This window comes from Peromyscus eremicus, chromosome 16_21, assembly GCF_949786415.1.
Source record: "Peromyscus eremicus chromosome 16_21, PerEre_H2_v1, whole genome shotgun sequence".
Classification (NCBI taxonomy): Eukaryota; Metazoa; Chordata; class Mammalia; order Rodentia; family Cricetidae; genus Peromyscus; species Peromyscus eremicus.
Window position 1 is genome coordinate 33651424 of NC_081432.1, and position 16904 is coordinate 33668327.

Genomic DNA, 16904 nt, shown 5'->3' on the forward strand with positions numbered 1-16904 from the left:
ATGTAGGTTCTATGATAACAATTAGTGTAAACACCAATCTGAGTACAGTGGAAGGCTAGTTCAAGCACCCTGTCCACCATTGATATGAGTCTTAGCTGGGGACATCCTTGTGAGTTCCTGGGGATTTCCTTAATTCCAGATTTCTCCCTAAACCCTTGATGGTTCACTTTGTCAAGATATCTCTTTCATTGCTCTCCTTCTCTGTCCCTCCCTCCAACTTGGCCATCTCAAACCCTCATGTTCCAACCTTCCATCCTCCCCTCTATTTCCCCTTCCCAGTTTACCCAGGAGATCTTAACCCTTTCTCCTTTCTGGGGCAATCTATACATGTCCCTCTTAGGGTCCTCCTCTTACCTAGCTTCTCTGGGATTGTGAATTTTAGCCTGGTTATCCTTTGCTTTGTGTCTAATATTCACTTATGGATCAGTATATACCATGTTTGTCTTTCTGGGTCTGGGTTACCTCACTCAGGATGATTTTTTCTAGTTTCATCCATTTGCCTACAAATTTCATGATAACATTGTTTTTTACCTCTGAGTGATGCTCCATTGTGTATATGTACCACATTTTCTTTATCCATTCTTTGGTTGAGGGGCATCTAGGTTGTTTCCAGCTTCTGGCTATTGCAAATAATGCTGCTATGAACACAGTTGAGCCTATGTCCTTGTGGTCGAGCATCTTTTGGGTATATGCCTAAGAGTGGTATTGCTAGGTCTTGAGGTAGGTTGATTCCCAGTTTTCTGAGATACCACCATACTGATTTCCAGAGTGGTTGTACAAGATTTTATTCCCACCAGCAGTGGTGGAGTGTTTGCTCTTTCTCCACATCCTCTCCAACATATGCTGTCTTCAGTGTTTTTAATCTTAGCCATACTGACAGGTGTAAGATTTTGATTTGCATTTCCCTGATGACTAACGATGTTGAACACTTCCTTAAGTGGCTTTTGGTCATTTGAGATTCCTCTTTTGAGAATTCTCTGTTTATATCTGCACCTTATTTTTAATTGGATTATTTGATTTTTTTTATTACTCTTTTTTTTTTAAGATTTATTTACTATGTATACAATGTTCTGTCTGCATGTATGCCTGCAGGCCAGAAGAGGGCACCAGATCTCATTACAGATGGTTGTGAGCCACCATGTGGTTGCTGGGAATTGAACTCAGAATATCTGGAAGAACAGTCGGTGCTCTTAACCTCTGAGCCATCTCTCCAGCCCAAGGATTATTTGATATTTTGATGTCTAATTTCTTGAGTTCTTTATATATTATAGAGACCAGCCCTCTGACAGATGTGGAGTTGGTAAAGATCTTTTCCCATCCTGTAGGCTGTTGTTTTGTCTTATTGACAGTGTTCTTTGCCTTACAGAAGTTTCTCAGTTTCAGGAGGTCCACTTATTGATTGTTGCTTTCAGTGTCTGTGCTGCTGGTGTTATATTTAGGAGGTGGTCTCCTGTACCAATGCGTCCAAGGATACTTCCTACTTTCTCTTCTATGAGGTTCAGTGTAACTAGATTTATGTTGAGGCCTTTGATCCATTTGGACTTGAGTTTTGTGCACGGTGATAGATATGGATCTATTTGCATTCTTCTACATGTTGACATCTAGTTATGCCAGCACTATTTGTTGAAGATGCTTTCTTTTTTCCATAGTATAATTTTGGCTTCTTTGTTAAAAATCAGGTGTTCATAGGTGTGTGGATTAATGTCAGGGTCTTCAATTTGATTCCATTGATCAATGTTTCTGTTTTTATACCAATACCAAGCAGTTTTTATGACTATAGCTTTATAGTAGAGCTTGAAGTCAGGGATGGTGATGCCTCTGGAAGTTCCTTTATTGTATAAGATTGTTTTGGCTATCCTGGGGTTTTTTGTTTTTTCCATATGAAGTTGAGTATTGTTCTTTCAAGATCTGTAAAGAATTACATTGGGATTTTGATGGGGAGTGCATTGAATCTGTAGATTGCTTTTGGTAAGATTGCCATTTTTACTATGTTGATCCTACCTATCCAAGAGCATGAGAGATCTTTCCATCTTTTGATATCTTCTCCAATTTCTTTCATCAAAGACTTAAAGTTTTTGTCATACAGATATTGCACTTGTTTGGTTAGAGTTACCCCAAGATATTTTATGTTATTTGTGACTATTGTAAAGGGTGATGTTTTTCTAATTTCTTTCTCAGCCCATTTATCATTTGTATATAGGAGGGCTACTAATTCTTTTGGGTTAATCTTGTATCCTGCCACATTACTGAAGGTGTTTATCAGCTGTAGGAGTTCCCCAGTAGAATTTTTGAGGTCACTTATATATACTATCATATCATCTGTAAATAGTGAAAGTCTGACTTCTTCCTTTCCAATTTGTAAACCCTTGATCTCCTTTGGCTGTCTTATCGTTCTAGCTAGAACTTCAAGTATTATATTGAATAGGTATGGAGAGAGTAGACATCCTTGTCTTGTTTCTGATTTTAGTGGAATCTCTTTGAGTTTCTTGCCATTTAATTTGATGTTGGCTGTTGGCTTACTGTATATTGCCTTTATTATGTTTAGGTATGTTCCTTGTATCCCTGATCTCTCCAAGACCTTTATCATGAAGGGGTGTTGGATTTTTGTCAAAGGCTTTTTCAACATCTGATGAGATGATCATGCGTTTATTTTTCTTTCAATTTGTTTATAGGGAGGATTACATTGACAGATTTTCGTATGTTGAACCATCCTTGTATCTCTGAGATGAAGCCTACTTGATCAGAGTGGATGATTTTTTTTATGTGTTCTTGGATTCAGCTTGCTAGTATTTTATTGAGTATTTTTGCATCAATGTTCATGAGGGAGACTAGTCTGTAATTCTCTTTCTTTGTTGTATCTTTGTGTAGTTTGGGTATCAGGATAACTATAGCCTCATAAAAAGAGTTTGGCAATGTTCCCTCTGTTTCTATTGTTCAGAACAATGTCAGGAGTAGAATCATCCTATGATTGTAGAACATAGGAAATCTCTGGTCCCTACCCACTAAATGCAAATAGAGCCCTCCCCTAACCTCTGTGACACCAAAGACAGACCACAGATTTTCAATTGTTTTTTTAAAGAGACTTCTCTGCAGTTGAAAACCACTGTGCAGTGACAATTATTTTACCAGTGACAGGGCTGTGCTGTCCAGTCTCATGAACCCTCTACCCTTTGGAAATTCAACAAAACAGATTCTCTTTTTCTATATTTTAAAGAATCAAAACAGGGCTGTTTTGACTATGAACTCACAGCAGCTGTGGCTCTTGGCATAAGACTGACATAAGATCAAGCCAATCGATACTCCAGCATGGAGATGGGGGGGGGGGGGGGGCTCACACGGTCCAACCCCTATCTGAGGATCTTTGGCAGTTGGTAGCCAGCGAGGGAGGGAGTCAGTGTTCTCCAGTGTTATGGTCTGTGGTTGATCGCTCATGCTCCAACGGGTGATGCTCTACGCTGATGTGCACATGCGAAGCACTAACTGAACTCAGCGGGTATTTAAAAGAGACAAGGACATGAAATTGGGAGGGGGATGGGGCCCAGGGAGACTTGTAGGAGAAGAGAGGGAGTATTTATGGTCTAAATACATTGTATTCATATCTCAAATTACCAAAGAAAATTAATTTTAAAGGGAATCCAAGTGATGCTGAATAACTATTTTAGTATAATTTGTTTAATATATTTGTATGTACTGATATAACTTTCGAAACCCTGAAAGATCATGATATATTCTTTCCTATGACACTTTCCCTTAATTTTTCTTTTTTTCTGAACACCAACACATAGACCTTTAAATAACTAAATTTCTGGTCATAGAGTGTTGGCAAAGGCTGCATATGTATTTATCAGAACAACCGCATCCTTCCTGAAGCTTGAGGCTTGACATTGGCATAGGATTCTGGGATCTGGCAATAGAGAGGAGCAGGTAACAAAGCAATACCTGAGATGTGTTTCAGGGAAAGGGGCAATGCTTCCACCCGCCCTCTTCAGAAAAACAGTTGATCATAGACTGACAGCCGCGCATCGGGGCCTTCAGGGTATACAGTGTCCTCCCTCCTAGTCAGTATTAAATTTGCTGGCCAATTCAGAGGCAGCAGTTGCTGGCAACCATAGGTGCAACTTGAAACCAGAGTCCTCTACAGGATTCCTTAGTGTCCCATTGCTGCTGCAGCAAGCTACCACAGCGCGGTGGCTTAAGCATCTCGAATTTCTTTCTTTTTTTTTTTTTTTTTTTTTTTTGGTTTTTCGAGACAGGGTTTCTCTGTGTATTTGTTGCCTGTCCTGGAGCTTGCTCTATAGACCAGGCTGGCCTCGAACTCACAGAGATCCGCCTGCCTCTGCCTCCGGAGTGCTGGGATTAAAAGCGTGCACCACCACTGCTCGGCTTCCCAGATTTCTTATATGATGGTACTGCGGTCAGAAACCAGCAGCGGGTTTCGCTGGACAAAAGTCTAGGAGTTGTCAGGGCTCTGTTCCTTTCTGAAGGCTCTAGGGAATGGCCACTCTCTTGACTTTCCTGGCTTCTGCATCTTCTGCCTTCCACAGCTTGTGCCCTCCGCCACACTCGAAGCCAGGAATGGCGGCGGAGTCTTTCTCACATCCTAACCCTTCAACACTTCCATTCTCCTCCTTCTCCTACTTTAAACTTGTAGCCAAGTGTGGTGGCCTATTCCTTTAATCCCAGTACTCAGGAAGCTGAGGCAGGAGGATTGAAAGTTCAAGGCCAGCCTAGGTTAGTGAGACTCTATGTCAGTAAATTGATACTAAAAAGAAAGAAAGAACAACGGAGCCTTGTGATTATCTTGGACCTAGTCACAGCCCAGGAAAACCTCCCTATTCAAAGTCAGATGACTACCAACCTCAATTCTGTCTTGCCACCTAAGGTAGCTTAGTCACATGCTCCAGAGGTGAGAATGTGCACACCTCTGAGGGCTCACTACCCAACTTATCACAGAGGGGGAAAAAATGATACCAAAATACGCTGGGCTTCCTATTGTACAATTGGAAAATTCTGTACTTGCATAAAATACATCATTTCTTTTCTGTTCTATATAACCACTGCCAATAGAGAAGAGAAGAAAGCTCCTTGTTTAAATATAATACTTTATTATTAATTCCATTGCTTCATTCAAGAGAGATTTTGTTGAAGAAATTGGCTTTAATCATGAGCAAATAAAGCTGATAATGTTCTCACCCAGACAAATTCTAATTACTTGTAATGCACGCAAAGTTGTTCCTTATTTGCTGATTGTATTTATTTTCTCCTGTGTAACTCAGGGCTGGTTGGTTTGTTTTAACGCAGAGCCGAGTAGATTCTATTTTTCTTGTGATTGCATTCTGTGATTCCTTTATCTCAGCCCACAAGAAAAATTCACAGCTCAGCAACTAGACTTTTGCAGTGTTGAAAACGCCACAGATGATACTTTTTTGACGGAACAGGGTGTTCTTCCGTGCAGCAATTTGTCTGAGTTCGTGGGCATGGCCAATATTACCCTCTCTTGTCCAGACTCAACAGAGTGTGTGATAAAGAAAAGTTTCCAGGCAGGTAAAGACAAGTTCCTAAAGTCTATGCTAAACACGTACATGGCTTGACAGAGGTATCTTTCTCAAGACTTTAACATAATGAACGAGAATGAGTGGGGCTGAGTCACGCCTCCAGACAGCTGTTTTATGATATCTACCATCAGGGTGTCGGGGTGTGTCAGGGTCCCCCAGGCTCCCCAAGGCTCAGTGACTTACTAGAAGGCCTCCCGGGACTCAAAAGCTCATGGATCACTTCATTGAAAAGTCAGAGGGTGAGATCAGCAAAGGCACAGGGTGTGTGCCATAAAGTCCATGAGGTACCAGAGGTAAGCTGTCAAGTGTCTCCCGCCATGGAGTTGCATGGGGCAGATTCAGGCAACGATGCATAGAAATATGTGCAAAGTGTTGCCACCCAAGCTTCTGGACCCGGGTAATCTGTGTTTTAAGTGTAATCCAGTCCTGTGCACACCACAGGAGCTGTATTTGATCTCAGCTACTTAAACTTCAACTTCCCAGGGAGCCAATGATGTGGTGTGACACAAGGTCCTCAGTTGGAGCACTCAAAGAACTCAGATTCTCATCCAGGAACTAACTGTTAAAGGGTCTGTCTCCTGAAGATGGACCTTCCTTAGATTATGCTGTATTTGAACAACCCAAGCCTTCTAAGTTACTGCTCTGCTAACAGCACTATTGCTGTTCTTGGTGTATCACTACATCAAATGGATATTGTGAGGATTAATCAACCTCTAAAGTATAAAATATATCCATGCTAAATAATTATACCTAGCTTTAAAACTAAACAACTGACCAACCAGGTTAGGAGATTTGAACCAATTTCCATATCCCACAAAATGTGCTCTGATTAAGATGGAGCCTGGCCTTCACTATGGTTTCAACAGACATCAGCATCTTTGATGTCCTTTCCCTGGTGATAAAACCCAGGACATCATGTTTGATCATATGAAAGATGGTAAAATATAAAATACATTTTTCCCCGTAAGCTCCTGGGTTTCCTGGAAGATCTGTAACAAACGCAGCTAATCTCCATTGAAACCTGAATTTTCCAAAAACTTTCAATTTTTTGTGTCAACTGATACCTGCTCACACGGTGCATCATCCACTACCCCCTTAGCTTAATCTCCTCCAATACCACAACAACCCAAATCTGCCATAAACACAGCTGCTCCCTTGGTGATGGGTTTAAAAAATAGGCTTGGGGCCAGAGAGCTGGCTTAGCAGTTGGGAGCACTGACGGGCTGCTCTTCCAGAGGACCTGGGTTCCATTCTCAGTACCCACACGGTGGCTCACAATCATCTGTAACTCCAGTTCCAGGAGATCCAATGCCCTCCTCTGCTCTCCGTGGGTACCAGGCACACAAGTGATGCATAGACATACATGCAGGTAAAACACCCAAGGGTTCATTGATGAATGCTTTAGTCTCCAGCTAGTTGTGCTGTTTTAGGAGACGGAAAATGTAAGAGGTATGCTTAGTTGGAGGAAGTGGGCCACTGGGAACATGCCTTTGCTCCTGGCCCCTCTCTCTCCTCCTGCCAATCTCTGCTCTCTGTCCCCCGATGAGGCAAGCAGCTTTGCTCCACACCATCCTCCACTATGACATGGAGTCACTCGAGCCCACAGCAATGGCAGCAGGCTGTCATGGACTGAGATCTCTGAAACCAAAATAAATCCCTCCCTTCATGGCTTTGCTCAGGTATTTTTGTCACAGTGATTTAAAAAGAAAACAAAAACCTTCACTAACATGGAAATTTGTTATGAGAGAATTGCTCAAATATGTGCTGACATTCTTTTATTACCTATATGGAAAAAAATAAAAGTAGGAATTGAGCAGAGAGCACAATCAATAGAGCATTTTTTTTTTTTAAATCTCTGCAACCACGGGCATAATGGTGAGTTTTCTGTTCGTTGGGTGTTTAGAAAATGAATATATAAAATCACTGAGCCCCATAGTAGCTTTGTAAGTACAACTGATTCTACTATTTTATGGTGTCTTCTTGAAAGATACTTTAAAACTCTTTTTCTTTTTCATCCAAGTCTTCACACTTTTTTCACATGAAGATACTTGTGATGCTATCCTTCTGAACTTACGCTCACGTGTCACGTTCCTCTTTTCATACAATAGTCTCATACTATTGGCTCCCTCTTTTTCATCACCCGACTTTCCAGTTCTCAAAGAATTCGTTGTCGATTGTGTTGCACGTCTTCAGGAAGTAATGAGGCCAAGAGTTTCCTGTTTCCTCCTTTTTCTTTCTTTCTTTCTTTTTTTGTAGTTTCTCTCTGTAAGGGTGGCTACAGAACTCCAAACTGGCACTTTTCACCTCTGTCTCTGGACACCTGCGCACTCCCTCTGCTTTGAGTATGGGCAGGAGATCAGCCTCCTGTCTGCCCTGCCAAAGATAATAAGGGTGCTAGGATGCAATCCAGTGCTTGTTGAATATTATATAAGACTCAGTCTTGGCTTACTAGAGGTGGTAAGACTTTCTGATGGCTGAAAAGTTAACTATGTGCTGTGAACTTCCTGCTGATGTGTTGGCATGCTGCTTCGCACATTTAAGCAGTTAAACCCAGCCAGAATTTGTTTGTTTGCAGTATGATATACATGTCTGTTCATGTAGACATGGATGCATACACATATGTGTGCATGAGCATGGGGCCAGAGGACAGAAAACCCAAGATTTGGTTCCTTGGGTGCCAACTGTCCCATCATTTACAGAGTGAATACAAATTTAATACCAGCTAGACTGTTCAGACACTAGAACTACTTATGAAAATAGTTCACATAGAAACAGAAGTCCACAATAAGTTGTCAGCAAGCTGCACCCACAATTCCTAGCTATCCATTTGATTTGCAGAACTGTTAGTGAAAAAGTTAAGTCCATTCATATAGCTAACCACATCAGTAGAAACAGTAAAGACTACAGAAATTATATTGTTATGGCATCATAAACTTGGGTGTGTGTCTTTATTTGCTCAATTTAGTAGTCCCACCCTCAAAGGATGGATTTGGGGGGGGGAATAGAATCTCCCTGTGTAGCTCTGGATAATCTGGACCTTCCTGTAGTACAGGATAGCCTTGAACTCACAGAGATCAGCTTGCCTCTGGACTCCAGGTGCTTGAGTTAAAGGCATGCACCACCACTGTAGCCCAAAGGATAGGTTTTTAAAGATTTAGCTATGAGCCAGGTGCCTTTAATACCAGCATTCAAGAGGTTGAAGCAGGCAGATCTTGGTTATGGGAAAAGTGTGTGTGTGTGTGTGTGTGTGTGTGTGTGTGTGTGTGTGTGTGTGTTGTGCACATGTGTATGTGTGGTTGTGGTGTGCAACCCTGCATGTTCATTCAAAGGCCAGAGAACAAAGATTGTCTTCCTCTATTCAATAGAGTCTACTGCTCTTCATCTTCTCTTGTGAGGTAGGGTCTCTTGCTGAACCTGAACTTCACCATTTCAGTTAGGCTGACTGGCCAGCCATCTCCTAGGATCCAGCCGTGTCTGCCCTCCAGTGCTGGGGTTACAGGCATGCAGAACAATGCCCAGCTTTGACATGGATGCTGGGATCTGAATTCAGGTCCTCTTGCTTGCACAACAAGCCCTCCTACCCATCCCCTCAGTCCCAAAATTGGTATTTTAAGAAATCTACTCAGTCTACATGATCTATTCATTCTGTCTTAAGAAATCCTTTCCAATTTAAAGTTATAAGCATAATATAGTTCCTACATTTCATCTCAAGTGCAGTAAAGTTTTGCTTCACAATTCTGTTTAGAACTGAATTGTGTGCAGGGTGACATAAGGATTTGAAGGAGGGGGTGTTGTTTTGTTTTGTTTTTTCCAGACAGGGTCTCACTACATAGCTCTGGCTGTCCTGGAACTCATTCTGTAGAGCAGAGTGACCTAAAACCCACAGAGATCCACCTGCCTCTGCCTCCTGAGTGCTGGGATTAAAGGTATACACCACTATGCTGGTTCATTATGATCTATTTTTAGTTTTTTCTATCTAGCCAACTTTTTCATCACTAATTATTAAAAAATAAAATGTTGCCAGGCAGTGGTGGCGCACGCCTTTAATCCCAGCACTCGGGAGGCAGAGCCAGGCGGATCTCTGTGAGTTCAAGGCCAGCCTGGACTACCAAGTGAGTTCCAGGAAAGGCGCAAAGCTACACAGAGAAACCCTGTCTCGAAAAACAAAAACAAAAAAATAAATAAAAAATAAAAAATAATAATAATAATAAAATGTTACCTGCTGGTTTCTGTTTCGGTCATTGTCAAATACCAGGTATCCTATATGAAAGGTCTGTTTCTGGGTCTTCTTGCCTATCCTTTGTTCTCCTACCAACGCCCAGGAGCTGCGCTAATGACTATGACTTTGGCTGAGCTCACTGTCTGGCAGAGAAAGGCCTCTAGCTTTGTTACCCTTCCTTACAGTGATGCTGACTGTTGGAATTCTGCTATCCCATGTGAAGTTCACATCCACCACCCAGTCTGACTGACACACGCTATGGTGCATGGTCTAAAGTTAGACTGTTGCACAAGGCTGTGGATACACAAGCCTCCAGGACTAGATGTGTTCAAAGGGCAGTTATATGTTTTGCATATGTTGTGATCTGGATGGGAAGTATCCTCCACATTGGTAAAGTCTGGGTCCCCAGAAAGTAGCAGTACTTTGGAATGAAATAGAAAGTTCAGGAGGTGGGCCTAGCTGGAGCAAATAGGTCACTGGGGACATGCCTTGGAAAGATGGACCTTGTCCCTGCCCTCTCCTCCTGGACCTCTCTGCCTCTTGTCCATCTTAAGGTGAGCTTGCTTGCTCCAGCAGATGCTCCCCACCATGATGCTCAGCTTCCCTTTGGGCCCACAGCAGTAGAAGTAGCAGACAGTGGTTGTAACCCCTGAAGCCAGGAGACAGAGTAAACCCTCCTTTAAATTCTTTTTGCTCAGTGAAAAACTGTGGTAAAACCAGATCTGTGGTTTGGAGGCTTTCAGAACTGGTTTGCTAGATGAATCTAGAAGTTTGGAAATGCAATCCAAAGAAGCTAGAGAACACAGTGAGCAGAGAGGAGTAGGTGGTTCTGGTTGACTAGAATGTGGCCGCAAAACTGTGCACAGTTGACATCAGGAGGGAGTAAGTATTCTGTTGAGAACTGACTGGAGACTGTGTGTGTGTTACGCTGTGACAAAGGTCTGGCCTCCATTCTGCCCATTCCCTGACACTTTGTGGGAGGCGTTTCAGCATTCAGGCTGTGTAGTGGGTTTTTCTGCATGTTTCTTACAATGATTTAGAATGAGATTTGAGAGCAGAAAGAAAGATCAAGGAGATTTGAAAAACTCACTGTTTAGACAAGGAAAGAAGTCTTTTCAAGTTTGGGTGTAAGGAAGGCAGCATTGCAGAACAGATTAGCCCCAATTAAAAAAAAATTCCTACTTTGCACCAGAACAATGGCAAAGATGTTTGGAGGGCAGCTGGGGAATTGGGCAGACTCTGCCCTTTTCTGGCCTAAAGATGTGAAGGAATAAACTTGTGTGAAAGACTTGGCTTGGAGAAGAGGGCTCAGAGGACCTCACAGGAAGCTGTTTTCCTGGAACTCCTTTCCCACTGCAACTCTTTAGGCACTCAGAGACCACCAAGACGTGGTCCAAGAAGGACTGGCTACCGCTAGTCTGACAGAAGAACTTGGCATTGTCTGCATGCATCCTGATTTTGCATGAATGCAAAATGCAAAAATGATGGGGTCATGGAAGCCTACACCCAGATTCCCAAGCAAAGTTTAAAAGGCCCAAAAATGTGTCGTGGGGCCGGGACACTTCCAGCACCCCCAGAAAGGGCAGTGAATAAAGCTTCCAGGTTGACCCCAACGCTGTAACAGACACAGTGGATGTTGGGACCCCGAGTGTGAAACAACTGCTAATGAAAACTACAGGCGGCAAATGGAGCCAACACAAAAGAGAAGCCTAGAGGGCTGCGGACACCAAAGCTGCGGAGTGGAGCTGACGTCACACCTCCACGTGCCCGGGAGCTGGATGCGGATCTGCAGGATTTAGTGTTTACCCTGCTAGGTTTGGGTCTTGCTTTCCTTGCACCCCTCCTCTCTGTTCCCCGACTCTTCCTTTGTGAAGTGGGGATGTTTACTTTGTGCCATTGTATGTTCTAATTATGTAACTTGCCTTTTGAATTTGCAGAGGCTCCCCGTGAGTTTGCCTTCAGTCTTAGAAGAAACTTTGAGCTTGAACTTCTAAGCCATGCTAGAACCGTTCAGACTGTGGGGAACATTGGAGATGGACTAAATGCATATTGCTATTAAGAGATGACCATGAGTCTTTGGGGCCCAGGCAGAGTGCATGGTTTGGATATATAATACTCCCCATGGTCTCATGTGTGAAAACTCGGTCCCCAGTTGACAGCATAATTTTGGTACCTGATGAAAACTCCAGAAGATGAGGCATAGTTAGAGGATATATTAGCCAGGGTTCTCTAGAGGGACAGAACTGATAGACTATAAGTGTGTGTGTGTGTGTGTGTGTGTGTGTGTGTGTGTGTGTGTGCATTTGTGTGTGTGTAGAGGGGAGGTTATTAGAGTAACTTACAGGCTGTGGTCCTGCTAGTCCAACAATGGCTGTCTACCAATGGAAGTTCCAAGAATCCAGTAGTTCAGTCCAGGAGGCTGGATGTCTCAGCTGGTCTTCAGTGCACAACAGAATCTCAGGGAAGGAATAGACTCGCCAGCGAGATCAAGCAGGCAGAGTGAAAGCCTCCTCGGCCACGTCCTTTCCATAGGCTGCCAGCAGAAGGTACGATCCAGATTTAAGGTATATCTTCCTACCTCAAAAGATCAGGACCAAATTTGGTCTTTCCATTTCAAATGATTTAACTAAGGAAAAAAATCCCTCACAGGTGTACCCAGACATTTGGATTTTAGTTAATTCCAGCTATAGTCAGGTTGACAACCAAGAATAGCCATCATAAAGGAATTAAATCACATGCCTTAGGAAGATATACCTTCCTCCTGACCTTCCTGCTTCCCATCCACCAGGAAGTGAACAGCCCTTCCCTTCCTCATGCTACCCAACTAGAGTACTCAGCTTCCTTTGGACCCACAGCAATAGGTTCGCTGATGCCAAACTGATACCTCTGAAGCCATGGACCAAAGTGAACCCTCCTCCATTAAGTTATTTTGCTCAGTGATGAAAAATTGACTGCATATATTTGAATTTCTAATAAACAACAAATACGTTTCTTCCTGTGAGTATGGCCCAGGCAATTCTTTTATCTGATAACTCTAATAATTAGGTTATTACATATTAAATAGGTAGACTTAGAGTTAAAATTAAATATAAATACGTAGATATCTGGAGACAGGGTTGCAACTAAAGTGTGAGAGCGTGGTTATAGATCAGTAAGAAAAAGGCAAACCACATAACCTAACAGAAAAATATACAGGAAAAGAAAAGCCACTGAGCAATAAACGTAGAAGCATGTTATTTGTTTAACTTTATACACAATCAAGGAGATGCAACTGAAACACTGCTGAACTTTTCATTGGAAAAACTTTATTCTGGGAATATCAGGTGTCAGAATAAATCGCCACAAGGTCCTTCTTGCTTAGAATATAAATTGCAAGAGCACTTTGCAAAGCCAAAAAGATCATGCTAACCAATAGCAATTCTCAGATCTACCTGGGGAGTCCCAGGCAGCAGTGACTAGCACAGAATCATTTACAACCAAATGAAATTGAAAATGGGGCAACTAAATTGGAATGAATAAATAAATTTGATAAATGTTTTTATCATAGACTACTATAGGCAAGACAAAAATAAGTGGAGTAGAACTACTCGCTGTCAACAAGAATAAATCTTCCACATAAATCAAGTGGAAGACATCAAGTTGCAGGCTTATGATTTGATATATGTGCACCGTGTTAAGCATACAGAAAGCAAGATATTGCTTGCTGGTGCCTGTAAATAATAAAATACAAAAACATGTCCAGATGTAAAAACTCTAAATTAAAGGGAACTCCAAGGGGCAGAAAGAGAATGGCATTGTGGTATGTGGGGGCTTCACTGCTTGTGTCTTCCTATAAAAAAAAAAAAAAATGAAGAAAAGGGCAAAGACTATGAAACTTCAAGATCTGACAAGGTTGCATGATGCATGTTATTACAATAAGTCAAAATGGTTACAGAATAGACAAAGGGAAGAGGGAGAAATAAAGAAAAAGACAGAGTGAGACACCCGGGGGTGGAGGGGGGTGGTGAGTGGATCTTTCCTAAGCCTTAGAAATTTGCTGACAGGACAGCCACACAGACACACTGTCTGGAACTGAATCTGCCCAGAGGAACACTTTTCAGGAACCTAGCAATGCCTTTCAAGGCTTGAGAAATACCGGGGTGACCAGTCTTTCCTCCTATCCTGAACATTCCAATGAACTGACAAAATTCAGTACCAGCCTAAGTGGCCCCAGCTTCCAAGGGCTGAACTTGGGAGCGGCTCAGCGGCTTTCCTCTCAGAACGCTCTTTCAGTTTTGCTGAGCCTTGGTTTTTTTGGTTTGTGGCTCTATTTTGGACATAAGTCAAGCCGGGTTTGCTTTCTTTAACCCCGTGATTTCTTGGTTCCAGTATGTCAGGTTTCAGTATGTCAGTATGATGCCACAAGGTGACACTCCTTCAACAATAAACACTCTAGGGAGAGGACAGTGTTGCATTGTATCTAGTCATAGTTTTACATGATACAGGAGCCTTCAGGTTGATGACTCGAAGGCCCCAGGTGAACTCCCCACATTTAGACTTAGATGGACAAAGTGTGGACGGGCAGGTAGAAAGTGATTGGGCAAGGCATCTGTGAGAACGGGAACAAGCAATGAGGAGACAGCAGAGTCTGTCCAGCTCTTCTAGGCATCTCTGGCCAGCATTCCTTTCTCCAGGGCACGGGGCAGAACCTTCCTGAACTGGAGTTCAAGAAGTTCTTACGATCTCACAAGCTGAGAATTTCTTCATGGACATCTCTGACACAGAAAAGCAAGAGAAAGCTGAGATGCTACCTTGGGGCCTCCTGGCTCATTTGGGGGACGAGATGTCATGATGGGAACAGCATGCAGTGAAGATGCTATCCCAGAACATAGATGGACATACCTGTATCTCTCCACAATGTCCGGAGTTATTGAATAACAACAAATAACAAGTTTCCTTCCTTCCCTTGGCTGCAATTTCCCTGGCAATCCCAATTTCCCTTGAAAACTAGCAATGGGCAAACACAGGTTCATTTATTCCAGTCTCCATTGGGAAACTCTCAGATCCTGCTTTGTATGTCCCGTAGTGAATACACTCATCTATAGCCATAGGAAATATATGTGGGTTACAGATTGGCTACCAAAGGGTTAAGGCAGCCTCCCGGGAGGCAGAAGGAGAGGACCAGTGCAGATACAGAGTCATTGCAGCTGGTAAGATATTAAAAAAAAAAAAAACCGTTAAAGAGAGCCAGTGGGATGGCTCAGTGGTTAAGAGCACTGGCCGCTCTTCCAGAGGACCCGGGTTTGATTCCCAGCACCCACATAGTTCTTGTAAACATCTGCAACTCCAGTTCCGAAGGATCCAATGCCCTCTTCTGTTTCCCTTGGGCACCAGGGATATACCTGGTGCCTAGATATCGTGCAGACCAAACACTCGCACACATAAATAAAAGCGTAAGAGATGCTGGCGACACAAAGCCGCGGGTCTCCTGGGTGAGCTGGCCCACCGGGCCATGAGGCTGACTGAGTCAGCTGCAGAGACAGGAAAACGGAGGACAGTCTCCAAACATGGGCAGATGGACAAACAGACAGCAGTTCAAGTAGACTGCCCCAGGCAGTGAGGACGGAGCCGAGCCCCGGTCTCAGATATGGTCAGGAATTTTCTGATTGTGGGTCCCTTGACATACACCTTGAACTCTCAGGTAACAAGTGAGCGGGGACCGTACCCGTGGCACGTGGGCCCTAGCCCAGAGTACTTCAGCTGTCCTCTGACTACCCTGGTGGTGTCCAGCATGTGCACAAAGTCCACACTGCCTATGACAAAATATTTCACAGTGGTTACAGACGATACAAAAGTCGGCATTGGTATAATCAGCAATGTGGCCGTTTTAAAGGTCTGGTGAAACCCTTGGTATTTCAGACTCTTGTGTCACCACTGCCTAAACACACAAACAATGTCCTTCCTGTGCAGGAAAAACATCGTCGACCCAGAAGACCCCCGATGTGCCCGGCTAACACTCACTGGCCGGATGATCATGGTGCCACCAGGGGAAGTAGAATTCGCCAAACAAGCTATGTTTTCAAGGTATGAAGATGCTTTAAAGTTGGCCTCCCTGGAGCCAGGTATGGTGGTGCATGTCCAGCGTTTGGAAAGCCGAAGCAGAAAAATTAAGCATTTGAAGCCAGTCTGGACGGCAGAGTAAATAAAGGCTAGCCTAAGCTACGTAGTGAGACCTTACCATACCAAAAAAATAAATAAATAAATTACAGCAAAAAATTGTTTGTCCCAAAATAGACAAGAATAGAAGGATGTCAGAGATGGTGGAGGAATGCTATGTGCTGGCCTGCTCCTCCTGACTTGCTCAGTTGGCTTTCTTATACTCCCCAGGACCAACCTGCATAGGGGTTGTACTGCCCACAGTGGACTGGGTCCTTCCACATCAATCATTAATCAAGAAATTGCCCATAGGCCAATCTGATGAAGGCATTTTTCTCCGTGGAAGCTTCCTCTTCCCAGATGACCCTGGCCCTTGCCAAACTGGCAAAAACCAGCCAGCCCATGTGCCTTGCAATGAAAGCGACTGAGCCTTCCTAGCCCCTCCCCCGACCAGTGCCACGGACATGCTCAAACATCTCTATGAAGATCATGATGGCGTTTGCTTTGTTACAGATGGTCTTCCAGTTGGCTGTTGGTCCTTGACTTACGTTTATAACGTCTTTAGATGTGAAGGAAATTTTTATTTTATAAAATTAAAAAAAAAAAAAAACCAAAAACAAAACAGACCAACTCTAGCCCCTGCCTCCGAAGATATTACCATGCGTTTGGAAGGCAGGTGTCAGTATAGCAGGGGGAAGGTAGAGCTCCCTGTATATGCTACCTGGGTTCTCAGCTTCCCACAGGATTGGAAATCTCCCCCATGAGGCCATGAGGAGATGCATTCACGGGCTCACAATTCTGTTACCTTTCATACAGAAACACACATAGTCTTTCTCGATGTTTCCCACTGGCAATCATCAGCATCCACTGAGCACTGGCTAGAACCGAAGGCTATTTCTGTTTTGTACTTCCTGTTTGCTCCCCATACAGCCCTGTGATGAGCATCATCACCTTCACCCACATGCCAGGTGAGGGGACAGCCATAGGTGCAGCAT

The 16904-nt window shown here is 43.3% G+C and overlaps 1 protein-coding gene across 1 annotated transcript in view; it reads left to right on the top strand.

The window, feature by feature from the left end:
• Creg2 (cellular repressor of E1A stimulated genes 2) overlaps nucleotides 1-16904 on the top strand; it is a 38365-nt gene that overhangs the window by 20772 nt on the left and 689 nt on the right. Inside the window, exon 3 of the mRNA XM_059244061.1 lies at nucleotides 15724-15837. Coding sequence (XP_059100044.1) covers nucleotides 15724-15837 — 114 coding nt within the window. The remainder of the gene's footprint in view (nucleotides 1-15723; nucleotides 15838-16904) is intronic.